The 16252-nt window shown below is 45.8% G+C and overlaps 1 protein-coding gene across 1 annotated transcript in view; it reads right to left on the bottom strand.

Moving 5' to 3' along the window:
- Window positions 1-16252, bottom strand: part of CDH18 (cadherin 18) — a 2230955-nt gene that overhangs the window by 468337 nt on the left and 1746366 nt on the right. The window contains exon 11 of the mRNA XM_086965396.1: window positions 6601-6737. Within this exon, the coding sequence (XP_086821522.1) occupies window positions 6601-6737 (137 nt within the window). The remainder of the gene's footprint in view (window positions 1-6600; window positions 6738-16252) is intronic.

The following is a 16252-nucleotide window of genomic DNA, read 5'->3' as shown; positions in this document are numbered from 1 at the left end:
GGACTGCTAAAATAAAACGCGGCCGGCGGTTTCATTGGGTAGTGTGTGTACCATAATGGGATTTTGCCTCGTTCTGCGAGCAATAGAGACTGCACCCAACCCGTGGTTAACAGCCACAATGACTCGAGTACCATGGGTAACAATGGAACTTCCAAAGAATTAAATGCCCTACGACATATTTTATATATATTAAAAAAATCCATGCCTTCATTCCAATTTCATCCTGAGATGTAGCAGCAATGAGTGTAATTAATAATGACCGTCGAGAAACTGCAGTTTTGGGAGAGTTACAGTGGCGTCTTTGAATAAGACTTCATGCCCCAGAACACATCAGTGCAGATGAAAAACGCCAACTTCCGGACGCTGTTTGCACATTAGCAGGCTGCAGCGCGACAGCTGACTGCTACACTATTATGATGGACTCTCTTTAAAATCGGACATCGCTTGAACCTAGTAAGTTCATTTTTGTAATGCAAAGCACAATATTTAGCGATTAGAAGTGCGATGCGCGGTATGCGTTAGAACAATAACGAGGACTTTGTTTTCCCATTTTTTACCGTTTCCTTTCCGGTTCCCTCTCGTGCTGGCCTGCAAAACTCAAGGCGAACATATAAATTAGAAAGATAGAAGTTTCCAAGCACTTGAATATTCGTGCATCCGCACACAAGTAAATGCTACTTCTAACATTGTGAAACATTTGGTTTATTTAGATCTTAAAACACCAGATAGAGTTGTAACTAGGGGGGCGTTGTTTGTTGTTTTCAGATCGAGATAAAAGTGAATGAAGTAGCTGGAAGCCAAGTTGGCTATATAAATGAAAGTGAGTCTCAGTCGACCTCCAAACCATCAATCAAAAAGTAAGTAGCAGCTTTATGTTAACTGGCGCATCCCCAGGGATGCGCCAGTTAACATGCGCCACAGTGCGTAACAGCTCCGCCAGCCATGGTGCGCCGCATTTATAATGCGGCGCACCATGGTGCAAAAACGGCACAGATGCGTGACGCATCTGTGCCGGAAATGTGGCGCATTGCTGGAGTTGCGTCGCAAGCGCGACGCAGCTCCAGCAAGGCTCGGGGTGCCCCATTTTAACAATGCTGCGTCAAGACCTAAGCCTGCTTCAAGCAGGCGCAGGCTTTTGACGCAGCATTGGCTTAAAAGTGACTGAGTGAAATCTCATAGATTTCACTCAGCCACTTTTGCGAGGCGCACCTGCCCCGGAACGCCTACCCTGCGCCGGAACGCCCACAAGCGGCGCAGGGCTTTACAATGTGACGCATCTGCCTAGATGCGTCACGTTGTAAATCGTTCGTAGGGATGCGCCACATTTATGCCGCCTTGCGTGACGCAACAGCGGCGTAAACGTGGCGCAAGGGCCTCATAAATCTGCCCCTCAGTGTTTTATATTGGAACTTAAGCAGCTTACTTGAAACCTCACAACAAACAGTGTCCTGTAAACTAACTGTAGTTGTCCTTGATAGTTTTAGATCCTACTTGGAAGAGGCACTACCCACATTCACCTACGTGAGGAGACCTCATGAATTCCAGGTAAATGATTGTTGTACATCAAAATAATAAAAAAGATGAAGATGGGTAGGGTCAGGATTTTAAATTGGTCCTTTTTAATTTCATGTTCCAGGTTACACCGTGCCCCAGTGCCCTGATGATAATCCTGCACGACACCGTAGGGATTAGAAATGTGTCGGTCTTTTCAATATATTTTCTACATAGGGCGTTTAATTAACTCTATGCTCTAAAATGAGGGTGCACAATGGTTTATGCACCTGATAGGGATCAAGAAGAATTGCCCATGTAGACTTAAGTAATTCCGTGACAATGTTAGGCGAATGGAGTTCTTGTATCTTTAAAATCGTTAGCTGGTGTATTCCTTCAGAATTAACTAGATGCATTCTGTGTATTATTGTTGTTGTTGTATTATTATCAATTGTTCCACTGAAAAATTATTGTCATATTTTCTTATTTATGTAAGTTGCATAAAAATGTTTTTGGGTGAATGTAAGAAGTATTGATTCCCAGACAAAAAGTTCAAATGCATTGTGTATATGTTTTTTAAAAAACTTAAATGGTTGACATTGAGCATATGAACCTATAGGTAATTGTTTCAATTTCTGTATACGAATAAAAAAGCAGTTAAATACACAAACCAGGTACTCTCTGTTTCATAAACATGACAACATTGAGGCATTCCACAATACCGTGATGAGGGATCTTATGCAATTTCATAAAAAGGAAAAGAGAATGAACACATCCCAGAATTTCTCTAAAACACAATGGGGAATTATCAAATCCCTATATGAAGATGAAAACCTGGTCATTTGCCCTGCATAAAGGGGAGGTAACATTGTACTTTGGGACAGAAGCATGTACATAGAGGAAGCATAGAGACAACTATGTGACACTAGATGTGTTGTGGAAAGAGTTAAGGAGAAGGTCAGCAAGATCAACAGAGAACAAACAAGAAAACCCTGTATCAGCAACAGAAACCACTACTGGAGTGATTCTCATGTAGAACAATGAATCCAAGAGTATTTCCAAAATTCTTAACCAGCATTGGAATATCTCACCCAGTGACTCTACCATCGGTTCGAAACTACCAGAACACCCGCAAATCACATACAGAAAGGGTAAGAACCTTAAAGACATGTTAGTGAAGGTGGATATAACCAACAAACGGCTTAACACCCATTATGGCCTACAGGGATTATTCCCATGTGTGCACTGCAAGGCATGCTGTAACATGCAGAAATCTTACCACACCCCAACTGAGGGAAAAAACTATCAGTCAATTTCTCACATGTGGCCCCACTTTTGTGATCTACATACTTGAGTGTCCGTGCAAACTACGATATTTGGGGAGCACAACACTAGAGAGTATTAGAACATATGAGAGTCATCAGCAATAAAGAACCCCATTATCCAGTAGATAGATATTTCATAGAATACCACCTATTGAATAACTCACTACTGATGTATATTGTTTTAGAACAAATCCAACAGTCGGAGTATAAATATATATATGTATACGTATGTATGTATGTATATGTATGTATATATATATATATATATATATATATATATATATATATATATATATGTATGTATGTATGTATGTATATATATATCAATCCAAAGCAATCCTTTCAAGCCTGAGAGCGCTCAGCAGTGTGTGCTCAACCCGAGGGCTGGATCATAGCCCCGTATTAATTTTAGAACAAAGAGGGCGGCACAACTGGATACTTTTTACGAAGCTTTAATCACACAAACACTCCACCGACGCGTTTCAGCCTCACGGCTTTTCTCACGTGTATATATACGTATGTATGTATATATATATATATATATATAGCCATATGGCGGACTGGGCTGACTCGCCGCATCACTTCCTTCATTAAAGAGTGTTGGCTGATATATACCTGGTGTTTGGGCCTTTTTCAACTGCAGGCAACTTGTGTTGGTATGTGTAGCGGCTTGCCTGAGCCACGAAGAAGTGCCCTGCTGCTGTTGGTTTGGCGATCCAGCGGAGACGGCAAAAGGCGGAACTGCTGGGGACATCGGGTGCCAGTTTTTGGAGGTGCAAGCAGTTGGTGCGACTTACATCAGTCTCGTACCGGAATCCACTTGGATTTTACAAGGCACAAAATCAAATGACTGAACTGCAGCTCACTGGAGGATAATAAGACACTACAATTACCACAGGCCACTGGGGTGGCCGCGCCCATGGGGCGGGGACTATGAGACTTATGGCAGCGTCAAGTTAATTGCCGCTCTGTTCATTTTCAAGCTGACAGCCCCAGAAGAAGTGTTCACCACACGAAACGCGTTGGGCTGTTTAATGTTTGGCGGACTGGGCTGACTCGCCGCATCACTTCCTCCATTAAAGAGTGTTGGCTGATACATACCTGGTGTTTGGGCCTTTTTCAACTGCAGGCAACTTGTGTTGGTATATATATATATATTCCATCAAAGCATCTCCCTCAAGAGAAACATGAGACGCACAGAAACTTGCCTTTAACCATTTATTTTGTGCAGGGTAACAGGACAGGGCATCTTTTCCGACATGTTTCGTTTCTTCTGGAAACTTTTTCAAGGTTGTGCCTGCCACCTAATCAGTTCGTTGGTTTGCTACAGGTAAGATTTTTCAATGTTAAATGGCTCTGAGTAGCTCCGCCCATTAGGAATCACTTCCGTTTGATGACAGCATTCTGGTACCTGTAGAGTAGCCAGCGTCCGATTTTAAACTATTTTAAAACCCTCCAGTGGGTGGTGGATATTTGTCCTGTTGTGGTGCATATATATATATATATATGCAAATCCACCTCCAGGGAAAACGAAGGAAGGAGCCACAAACGAGGACTGTGTAGAGAGGTTCTTTATTTGTTTAGCAGGTAAGGCGTGATGCATTTCGGCGTTTAGCCTTCCTCAGACGTCACTGCTCAACTGCAAGAACGTGCGCTCAGCTTTTTTATGTCTCTGCGGCACTCCTTAATTGATCGGTGCACGCCTGTCCCAACCATGTGATCGTTTGATTGCAGTGTCGATCTGCTGACACTACAACTCCCACCATACTCCAATCTGGGCTGATAATTCGTGGGGAAACCAGAGAAAAGTTCTTGTTTTTCGAGGCGTATGCAATGCTCAGCGAACTTCAAAGCAGTCTTTAAAAACATAAGAACCCCTCTAGTCCCCGTAACCGCTTCAACTCACAGGGTACAGGTCCGCCAGGTCGTGGGTCGGTAATAGATCACCAACATCATCTGTGAAATCACAGACTGCTCTCACGCAGCGTCCCGTGCTTTCCTGCTTTGCTGTGAGTGGGCTGCCTTATGCCAATACCTTGACGGAGGAAACTGCAAGCGCAGACACCAGGAAAAGGCAGCCAACTTCACGAAACGGGAGCTCCTTGACGTGTCTCTGGACGACACGTAAATATGCAAATCCACCTCCAGGTATATATATATATATATATATATATATATATATATATATATATATATATATATACATATATATATGTGTATACTTTAAAAATGTTGCCATGTCTAGTAAAGCCATGTCTGGTAAAGGCTTCTACGTGGTAAAGGCATGCATGTTAAAGGGATTGAGTGGTAAAAGCTGTGTGGTAAAGGTTTGACACACTAGCCAACTCTTTCCTTCGATATTGTTAATTTCACTTCTATTCAATAGCCTAACAGTCGGAAAAGTTGTCTTGAGGTTAATCAAAATGTTAATCAATCTTGCACAACTAGAAATCAAGAAAATGTGTGTACATAAGTGTGTACATATTACTATGGTCATCACTTTAAGTGGATATTTGTTTTGGTGAAGTGATACTTACAGGAGAAATACAGACATCAAAGTGTGAGATTTATACCCAGTGTGATATTACACTCCCAATAAAGTAGGGATAAAGCAATAAACCTCATTTATTTTCCTATTGCGACCTGCAAAACTAAGAATCTTATATATTTCTCTATACAACAAATGGCTGTTTTCCTGGCAGATTTCCAAGCATTAGGTTAGCACAGTGTCATACACACCAAGCTAAAAAGTGAGAAAGCCTTCTCAAAGACTCTAAGTACAGAACTAGCGAGAGCCATCCACAAAACAAAAATGCCATCCAAAAAAATGAAAACATCCTTTTACCATTTCAGGTACAGTAGCTTTGCATTGGTAAATGCCATCCAAGTCAACCTGGAAAGGCGGTGACTGGAGACAAGCAAATATATTGGACCTTCAAAGGTCCTGTACTGAAGCCCCGATGAAATGAGCCTCTGTAAATTCAGACAACCATGCAAATTCCTTGTTTGCGCTCGAGTTATTAGCTTTGTCGTTATAATACGCTTCATGGATCTTTCCCCTAAAATATTTGGCAGGCCCAGCTTGCCGCAAATTTAAGAAGTGAGAAAAGATTGGTTAATACTGCGCTTTGTGTTTTGTGAGGAAAACGCCGCATCTGTATGTTGTTCTGCATCATTTTCGCATCAGATAAATAAGATCCCCGGAATATCTTTATTTTTTAGGTGCAGTAAACATCACACAAACGCTGAAGCACTCATTCAAGGCCTATTGTTGCGAAGTGGGGGTTTGCCTTGATCCACTGCTACTTGCCTTAACACTGGGTGGATTCTTCTTTTTGGGGGTACATTTATCGCTCATAGGTAGCGATGAACCTTACATGTGTGTTTGTGACGCATTGAAAATGTGGCTCCAAGTTTTACAATGCTCCCTCGTCTTTCGAGGCGTTTGCCTTTTCGCCATCAGTTAAATATTGTGATGCGGGTCTGGGAACAACAATATCAGAACATTTCGAATACCCCACAAAGAGTGTCCTACGCCCTACCTAGTTTAGGGTAAGCCGCTGTCCAATTGTGGGGCCTTCCTATACCAATTGCATATTTCCAGGCAACTGCTTCCCGAGCTGCCTCCCTGAGTGCAGACTTGAACGTCTGGCTGTGGACATTTAATATGGCAGAGAAACAAACAGGAACCAGAGACGCTTTTGAAGGCAGCCATTAAGCGCGCCTACCACGTCTATAATGTAATATTCAGTCCATCATGGCAGCTTTCTCGCAGCATGCTCACCTGTCTCCGCGGCCGCCACGGTGATGTTGTACCACGGCGCTTCCTCTCTGTCCAGAACTTTCTCCGTCCTAATGGCTCCGGTGGTGGCGTCGATGCTGAAATACTGATCCCCGTCTGCACTGCGGTCAATAAAATATCTATTTGTGGAAGGAGACAAAGATTAAAATTGCATGAATCTACAGGATTTCCGTGTGCTTCTACAAGAAAATGCATTTTGTGCACAGATGATTCCAGACCTTAGAATTCAAGACATAGCAAAACGGAGCGCAGGGGGGGGGGTCCGGTTTCCCTGTTAAATAACACTCCTGACATAAAGTAGGATAAAGTGATTATCCATTTCACGTGATTTCCTTAAAAAAGATTTCTGGTTTTATAAAAGTCAGGGTGCTGCTAAGTTTATGCCTTCTACTGAATAGAATACATTAGCCCTATTTAAACATACATGAGCAGGGCATAAAAAAGCCAAAGTGATTGAAAAAGGTTATACTCTGTTAATTACATGTAAGTCAATACGCTGTTAGTGGCAAATTCCCTTTACTGGGAGGCGGAGTAATCTTCCCTGCGAGAAGCTTAAGCTACAAAGGCTTGAACGCCTTGGCACAGTGTAAGGGGAGGCTTGAACTGGGTCCAGCGCGCTGTGGCCCACGCTGGAACTAATCACCTTTGCCCAAAAGCCCTCGTGTCGCCAATTGTTTGCAGCCAGAAAGCAGGAGCCAGAAACAAGGGAGGAAGGGGGCGGGGCCACGGCCGTGCGCTACTCTACGCTCTTGAAATGCTTCTAGCTAATAAAACTGAGTGCCCGGGATGTTTTCACGAGCAGCATGCAGGTATTAATATCATGTAATTTGCAAGCAGCACAAATTAAGCACCTGTGGAGTTCAAGATGGCCCGTTACAACTGGCGTAATGTATCATTTGAGGCAGGCGGGCAACTATAGCCAAATTCGGGGGGGGGGGGGGCTAATTCTTCCAACCACGGACAGAGTGGCTGAAAGAAGGGGTGATACACAACAAATGCCTCATTTACAAGTAAATGGTCTTTTAAAGACCTGTTAAGTACTCGGGTGCGGCTGCAATTAGATGCTCGCCAGCCCGAGAAGCTGTCTCCTCCCGGGCAGACACACACGAAGGTGGGGGGGGTTTAAGCCTTGTGAGCACAATGGGTGTTGCGCGCCTGTGTTGAGGCATGTAGATTTTTTGACCTTTCACTCAATATGCCCAGGAGAAAAAACGATTATTGATACTTGCAAAATACACCCCCCCCACACCTCCCCCCACTTTCGTGGTGGCGCCCAGGCGGAGACTGCTTCCCGGGCACTCACATGGACAGTTTTTGAGCTGCTGTGGGCTGGCTGTTCAGGCGTCCGTCTTTTTGCAGCTGCAACCCGAGTACTTCACAGGTCTTTAAAAGGTCTTTAAAAGACCATTTACTTGTTAACGATGCTTTGTTCTATCACCCCTTCATAGAGTCTCTGCATCTACTCTGCCAATTGCTGGAATTATCCACCCCGAAATTTTGATTACCCCCCGAAATTTGCCTCTAGTTGTGCCCCTGACAGTGACTGTCTCGTCACGAACCTCAGCACAATGGGTGACTTTGATTTACATATTGTTCACTGATGACTGACACTTCTCGCATCATTATATCAATAATGGGCACTGAAATGAGAAAAAATGTAGCTTTAAAAACGGGGGTTGGGGGGTAGCCGACCGCAGGGAGGTTCCCCCCCAGCAGTTTCGATGGGGCGGGGGGGAGGGGGCTTGTAGGATTCAGGCTGGACATTTTGTGTTTTGGGCTTGTTTTTTGTAGCCCAAATGGAGTCCAAGCATAAATGCTTTGGGCTCCGGCTCCGAGCCACCATTTTACGTTTGGTGACCTGATGGCTGGGAGCTTTAGCTAGTTTAATTTTGCCCTCCGCCCCTCCCTCTCGATAGAATTTTATTTAGGGGTTCCTTTATGTTCTCTTTTTATATCTATTTGCTAGTGTTGTTGGAACAGGTGAGCAGGGTATTTTTTATGTACTGTCGCTTGGAACAGGTTTGGTGCAGGGGTTAGTGGAAGTTTGACAGGGTTGGCCAAGTTTTGTTGTTCATTTTCGAAGTTGAGTCATCGACAGGGATAGGTTAGGCATGTTAATTGTTGGGGTGGTTACATAGGTTGGGTGATCAAAAGTTGTAAAGAGACAGGCCGAGGTAGTTTGGATTTACGAGTTTATATGTTTATGCATTGATTTGTATTGTTTTGTTTGTAATTTTGAATGTACAGGTGGGGGCGGGATCAAAAACATTTTTTAGGGGCGGGGGACGGGGTTAGGTAAGTGGTTTGTTTAGTGAGGTTTAGTTTTGTAAGGCGCTGGCCGAGGTTTGTTGTTATGTGCACCTGTTTCAATAAAGCAGCCTTTTACTCATAAAAGCTAGTTTGTAGTCAGCTCCCCCCACCCCTCCCTCCCAATTCGATTATATATATATATTCCTTTAACCGCATCGCTGCGGCGGTTATTTTTCCTCTACGCGGCTTTTTTCTAAAAGCTGCGTAAGATGACAAGCACACGCCCCCGTGGCTGATGACGAGCTGAGCTCGTCATCAGCACCGAAGGGGTTAAACACCCTGAGAATGATAAATGTGACGAATCTTCCCAAGACTTTCAGGGAAGGAGCGGAGCGGGCCATCTTCTTTGAGAAATTCGTGGAGATTCATCAACTGGCGCCAAAGTTATTCCCAATAGAATGTTGCGGATTTCCTATGGAAACTAGGTCCTAACTATAACTACCTAATGGCGACCGCCAGTAGGTAATATATATATATATATATATTACCTACTGGCGATAGCCAGTAGGTATATATAGTTAGAATTTTTTTCCTATGGGACTTTTGAAAATTCTATGTCTAATAACTTTGGCGTTTGTGGACGGAATCGGCTGAAATTTTCAGGAAAATGGCACATTTTGTTTCTGAGCAGCCCCTGAAAATTTGGTGGGGTTTCGTCAAGGGGGGGCTGAGAAAAAAGGGGGGTCCCAAAACGCGTTTTTTGCATTGAGTTTTCCATAGGGCGGTTGGACTCACTTTTAGCTCGAACGGCTGAATGGATTTGCACGAAACTTGGCAAAATTGTAGGGACTGTTAGCCCGATGTGCCTTTGCTAGGTCTCAATATATGTGCTCCAGTAGTTTTTGAGAAATTAACGTTTAAATCAAGATATATATCTGTAACAGCGCTCCGGGCAGCGATCCGGTCCGCTTACTTTTCGCTTATCGGAACTTTGCGCGCAGAAAGCTGATTGGCTCTCCGGTGTCTGTCAACATTCTAAACAGTCCGGAGCGGACGCCATCTTGTCTCTCGGTAGGATCGAGAGAGAAGAAGAGGTGGAAAACGAAGGGGGAATTTAATGAAAGGGGGCAAGGTATCCCCCTCTTGACCCCCTAGGAATGTTGTTGGGGTTATTAAAGGGTCCCGTGGGGAAAATAAAAAAAAAAAGATTTTTCACGGTAGAAGCGCGGCCGCGAACTGGTAGCGAAACGGGAATTCGCCATTTTGTGCTTCGTAAATTAAATTACTAGTTATAAGTGGGTGCGGGAGACGTATCCTAATCCCCTATGTTTCCTGAGGGTGGGTGAGGAGGCTGATATATGTTGATACATCTCTTCCAGCGGCTGTGCGTGAGCTTTTTTTTTTTTTTGCTGCGTGACAGTCCGGAGCGGCCGCCATCTTGTCTCTCGGTAGGATCGAGAGAGAAGAAAAGGTGAAAAACTAAGGGGGAATTTAATGAAAGGGGGCAAGGTATCCCCCTCTTGACCCCCTAGGAATGTTGTTGGGGTTATTAAAGGGTCCCGTGGGGAAAATAAAAAAAAATGATTTTTCACGGTAGAAGCGCTTCACGGGCCGCGAACTGGGCCGCAAACTGGTAGCGAAACGGGAATTCGCCATTTTGTGCTTCGTTAATTAAAGTACTAGGTATAAGGGGGTGCGGGAGACATATCCTAATCCCCTATGTTTCCTGAGGGTGGCTGAGGAGGCTGATATATGTTGATATATCTCTTCCAGCGGCTGCGCCATCTTGCCTTTTTTCGAATGCCACAATTTTGTCGTGCACGGCAGCCATTTTAGATGCCAGGCTGGTTCCAGGCTATCACCTAACCCTGCGGATGTAGTTTATGGCCCCAGCTGTAGAGAATTCAGACATGCCAATCCTCCTGATTCAGGCGTGTGAGTACTGATTTCAGTGCTAGTCTCCCGCCTCTCGATTTCTGCAAGCAAAAACCCGGGGGCATATTACGAACAACTAGCGATAATTTTTGTCTATAACTTGTTTAGAGACAAAAATTATCGCCACACATCGGCGATTTTTATCGCAGATAAACCTTGCTATTATCGCAGAAAAGTCAGCGATATTCATGTATTATCGACCTAATGCTATTAGCCATGTTATCCACCTCCCATTGGATAACATGGCTAAGAACTGCTCAGGGCAGGTGTTAGATTTTGGAGATATTCGCGCTTAGCGCGAATATCTCCAAAAGTTGGTAATAGAAGGTAGCGATGTTAGGGACTGTTTCCAGTCGCTAACATCTTGGCACGCCACTTTGCATGTCATTAGTGATAAGTATCACTGACATGCAAAGCGGGGCCCAAGATGGTCGCTATCTCCTTTTAGCTGTCACTAACTGGTGTTAGCGACAGCTTAATAATAGGGAAATAATTTTATCTCCGCTTTCATGGTTTTTAAAGCCAAAAAAGCGGAGATAAACCCCCTTGATAATATGCCCCACGATTCCTTGGGGGTTTCAGCTGACAGGGCTTGGTATTGTGTTACATGGTAATTTTTCCATGAAACGTCAGAGGGTCGATGTAGGGGTTCTAGAAGAGGTGATAAACCATTTAAGCCTCATGAACAAGCGCATGGTCTTTTAAAGATTTGTGAAGTACTCGGGGCGGCGGTGTGTGTGTGCCCTCTTTCAGGAGCGGGCGGGGGGGCACTGCCAGCAACTTGCCAGGTCAGGTAGTGTTCAACACGTGCATCACCCTTTCTCTGCCTGCTATTGCGCTCCATGCTTCGGAAAGGTAAGAAAAAGAACGTGCATTTGAGTTTGAAATGTCCGATCCTGCAGCAGCACACTTCCAAAGCCCACACATGACAATAACCCGATTCAAGGCCCCATTCACCCGTTTTAAAAAAAATAGATAACACTCCAACAAAGTAAGGTTATAAAACTTTATTAACTACTAACTTTAACAAACGGAACAAAAACTAAAAACATTTAAACATTTCTCAACACAAAAAGCAACAATGGTTAGAAGCTGTCTTTTGTGCGAATAGTCCCAAGGCAGCACAACGTGCAGAGTTCTGGACGGCACCCAGGTGATGTCGCCTGGGTGCCGCACTGGTTTAGGGATCCTACAATGCTGCTCCGAAAATTGGCGTGGGGCGTCCCGGGTGGGGCGGGGGGAGGCCTCGTCAGTAGCGGTCTGTTGTGCGAATAGTCCCAAGGCAGCACAACGTGCAGAGTTCTGGACGGCACCCAGGTGATGTCGCCTGGGTGCCGCACTGGTTTAGGGATCCTACAATGCAGCACAGAAAAACAGCGTGGGGCGTCCCGGGTGGTGCGGGGGGAGGCCTCGTCAGTAGCGGTCTGTGTCCAGTGTCACATGGCTGACACAACATGTACGACAGGCACCCAGGTGATGTCCAGTAAACTGCCGCACTGGTTTTGGTATCCTACAATGCTGCTCCGAAAATTGGCGTGCGGCGGCCCGGGGGGGGGCGTGGGGGAGCCGGCGTGAACGGGCCTCCCCAGGTGGCGGCCATCTAGCTGAGTTGCGCTCGCTCTTGCGGCCACAGCGTCTCGCTCACCATGTTGTTGAGTTGCTCCCACTCTTGCAGTGCAGCGATAGGCGGCTGCCACATGGCTCTTAAAATGGCGGACGGCTCCTCGGTTTTGGGCCTGGTCCACTGAAATGGCCCTGGGACACTTTGGAACTCGGACGCTTGCCTGCTAGGGCTTGGGCTCCATTCTCGAAAAGCGTCCCCTCAGCCGTGAAGATTGTATAAAAGTCTTGGGGGCCCCCGACTCCCGCAGACTTCCGGTGGGGAGCGGCTGCCATGATTGCTCGCGGAATGACCACGACGGAGCCACGAGATGGTGGTGCTCTCATGCTGACGCCAGCTTCAGTCTGAATGATCCAGAAACAAGGTGGGGCTTTCATCGTTTGGGAAAAAAAAATGTTCTAAACCAATGAAAAGTGTTATTTTTAGGTCATATGACCAAGCCTTCCATCTTTAGGAAACCAAAAGTAAAATGAACCAATGAAAAGTTTTATAAACAAGTCACATGACCTGTTATGCGACATAGGGCTACAAAAAGCGTAGAAAATCCGTTGGCACGTGAGGCGGCGTCAGTAGCGGACCGATGTGCGAATAGGCCGAAGGCAGCACAACGCGCCGAGATCCGGATGGCACCGAGGTGGTGTCCAGCAAATTGCCGCACTGGTGTGGCCATCCTACAATGCTGCGCCGAAAGACGGCGTGTCCAGCTGAATTGCGGTCACTGTTGCGGTACAGTGACTCGAACGCGCCGAGATCCGGATGGCACCGAGGTGGTGTCCAGCAAATTGCCGTACTGGTGTGGCCATCCTACAATGCTGCGCCGAAAGACGGCGTGTTCAGCTGAGTTCCGGTCACTCTTCCGGCACAGTGACTCGAACGCGCTGAGATCCGGATGGCACCGAGGTGGTGTCCAGCAAGTGGCTGCACTGGTGTGGCCATCCTACAATGCTGCGCCGGAAGTCGGCGTGGGGTGCCCCGTTGGCTTATGAGGTGATGTCAGTAGTGGACTGATGTGTGAATAGGTCGGAACCAGCACAAGGCGCCAAGATCCGAATGGCAAGTCCTGGATGTTGAGTGCCTCAGTTGAGATTTCTGAGCAGTGCTTGTAGGACTGTCTGAAGCTTATTTGCACCTGCTGCAGCTTCACTAGGTCCGGCGGAACTTTTTGCCTTTTCCTTTCTGCTTCTTTTCCTACAATGCGTTTCTTCTGAAGACACGACCAGGTCCCTGAATGTGTGCAGGGGGACGCTATTGATTGAATGAACGCGCCGAGATCTGGATGGCACCGAGGTGGTGTCCAGCAAATTGCCGCACTGGTGTGGCCATCCTACAATGCTGCGCCGAAAGTCGGCGTGGGGTGCCCCGTTGGTTTATGAGGTGATGTCAGTAGCGGACCGATGTGTGAATAGGTCGGAACCAGCACAAGGCGCCCTGCACTGTTGAGCCTTTTTCAATGTCTGTTTTTTGTTGTTTCCCCTCCATCAAAAACAAAACAAAAATACAAGGCGCCAAGATCCGAATGGCAAGTCCTGGATGTTGAGTGCCTCAGTTGAGAGTTCTGAGCAGTGCTTGTAAGACTGTCTGAAGCTTATTTGCACCTGCTGCAGCTTCACTAGGTCCGGCGGAACTTTTTTCCTTTTCCTTTCTGCTTCTTTTCCTACAATGCGTTTCATCTGAAGACACGACCAGGTCCCTGAATGTGTGCAGGGGGACGCTATTGATTGAATGAAAATGGCGGCTTGACACAAAGCTGACTCAAGCGTTACTGTTGGTGCTATACAGACAAAAATTGGTTTTCAGTTTGTACATTCTTCAGGTTTTTTTTTTCCATCCAAGTCTGATTGAGAGTTTGTAGAAAAATGGCTTCAGATTTTCCACATACTACTCTTCAACATTCTTCCTAAATGTAACAATGTGAAACTCACTAGGAGAACGGCTGTTTCTGTTTCCTTTCAAAATGCTGCCACCAATATTTTCTGAATGGAAGACACCATCTTGTAGCATAAAGGGCCGAAAGGGGTTCTGGTCTGGCCGATGGTTGGTGGAGACATTTTGACTATATCTTGGACCTGCCCGGCCTCGCCCAAAATGGCGCCGGTATAAATGGGACTCGTAACTCTTTGCCCGCAAATGTATATCTAGAAAATGTTATTGTAAGTGGCCCTGTCGTATTTTAATTACAAAATGTACGTCCACCGATTCCGCAACTGTTAGACACCTTTGTTCTTGTCACCTAATGGCCCGCTCGTTACGTTCCTCTACAGTGTAAATGTCTCCTCATCATATACGATTTCAGTTTGCTCCGTGGCCGGCCCACGTGGTTATAGGCCCGTATTTGTATACTGACATTTTCACAATAAAGGTTTTTAAAACAAAACACGGTAGTAGTATTTTCATTTGTAAAGTTTTTACTTTTAGTGACTGTTTTCGAATCAGTAAAAGGCAAGTGAAATAAAGCAGTCCAATTACATGACGGATAAAAGGTATAATATGTAGGAACGCAGTAAAGATAAATGGTCAAGGGCAGTTGTGTTTTTCATGCCTGCAACATAAAGTGATCGATAAAAATCTGATAATCAGGCGTATCGGCGACTAAGACAGCAGGCCGAATCTCTTTTACTCAACGGCTCCGTCATGGAAGGAAGAAACGCCCTTTTTCTCGAAAAAGGAATATATTTTACTTGCAAGACAGTTGTAAATTTTCCGGGAAAGTACATTAGCCTGGAATATTATAACATATGTTTGAAAAAAAAATATTGTTCGAAAATAATAAAAAGCGTAATTTTTAGGTCATATGACCAAGCTTTTCATCATTAAATTAACAAAAGTAAAATGAACCAATGAAAAGTTTTATTAACAAGTCACATGACCTGTTATGCTTACGTTACGCGCTGCGCGCCGCGCCTCGGATCACTTCCGGGTGCGCTAACGCGGCGTGTCATAAAACGCATTACGCGACAACGTAGGTCAAGAATATAGTCTAAATGTCTCCACCAACCACCGTTCAGAACACAACCCCTTTCAGCAGTCCAAAAAGTTCTGTTAAATGACAACAGAGGGGACAGGCAACAAGAACCATCAGTCAAAGAGGGGAGGGCAAGTTCTTCTCTTCCGGGTCATGTTGGGGCGCTACCGGAACTGATCGAATTGGTAGTCTACAGTGTTTCTGGATGTTTCAGACTAAAGCTGGCGTCAGCATGAGACCACTACCATCTCGTAGCTCCGTCGTGGCCATTCCACGAGCAATCATGGCAGCCGCTCCCCACCAGAAGCCTGCGGGAGTCGGAGGCCCCCAAGACTTTTGTAGAATCTTCACGGCTGAGGGGACGCTTTTCGAGAATGGGACCCAAGCCCTAGCAGACAAGCGTCCGAGTTCCAAGGTGTCCCAGGGCCATTTTAGTGGACCAGGCCCAAAACCGAAGAGCCGGCCGCCATTTTGAGAGTCCTGTGGCAGCCGCCTATCGCTGCACCGCAAGAGCGGGCGCATCTCAACTACATGGTGAGCGAGACGCTGTAGTCGCAAGAGCGGGCGGAAAACAGCTGAATGGCGGAAGAGGCACAGTGTAGCAAAAGAGGGCGGAATGGCAACTAAAACGATAAAGGGGCGCCCCACTACAGCTTGTCTTCAGGTCAAACGGATTGTGGGACAAGGTCCAGAATTGAAGAGTCATCAAAAGGCAAAAAGTTCCGCCGGACCCCGGGAGCCGGCCGCCTATGTCGGGGGCGATCTCAGGCTACACCAGTGCTATAAGACTTGGGGAGGGTGTCGGAGCCAAGCGTCTTCTCCGAGTCCATGGCCATCACACCGCCCCTCAGGGGCCTCCGTCAAGC

The sequence above is a fragment of the Lissotriton vulgaris genome, chromosome 4_1 (assembly GCF_964263255.1).
Source record: "Lissotriton vulgaris chromosome 4_1, aLisVul1.2, whole genome shotgun sequence".
In the NCBI taxonomy this organism is placed as follows: domain Eukaryota; kingdom Metazoa; phylum Chordata; class Amphibia; order Caudata; family Salamandridae; genus Lissotriton; species Lissotriton vulgaris.
The sequence above is the reverse complement of the archived record's forward strand: the minus strand, read 5'-3'. Positions and strand labels throughout refer to the sequence as shown.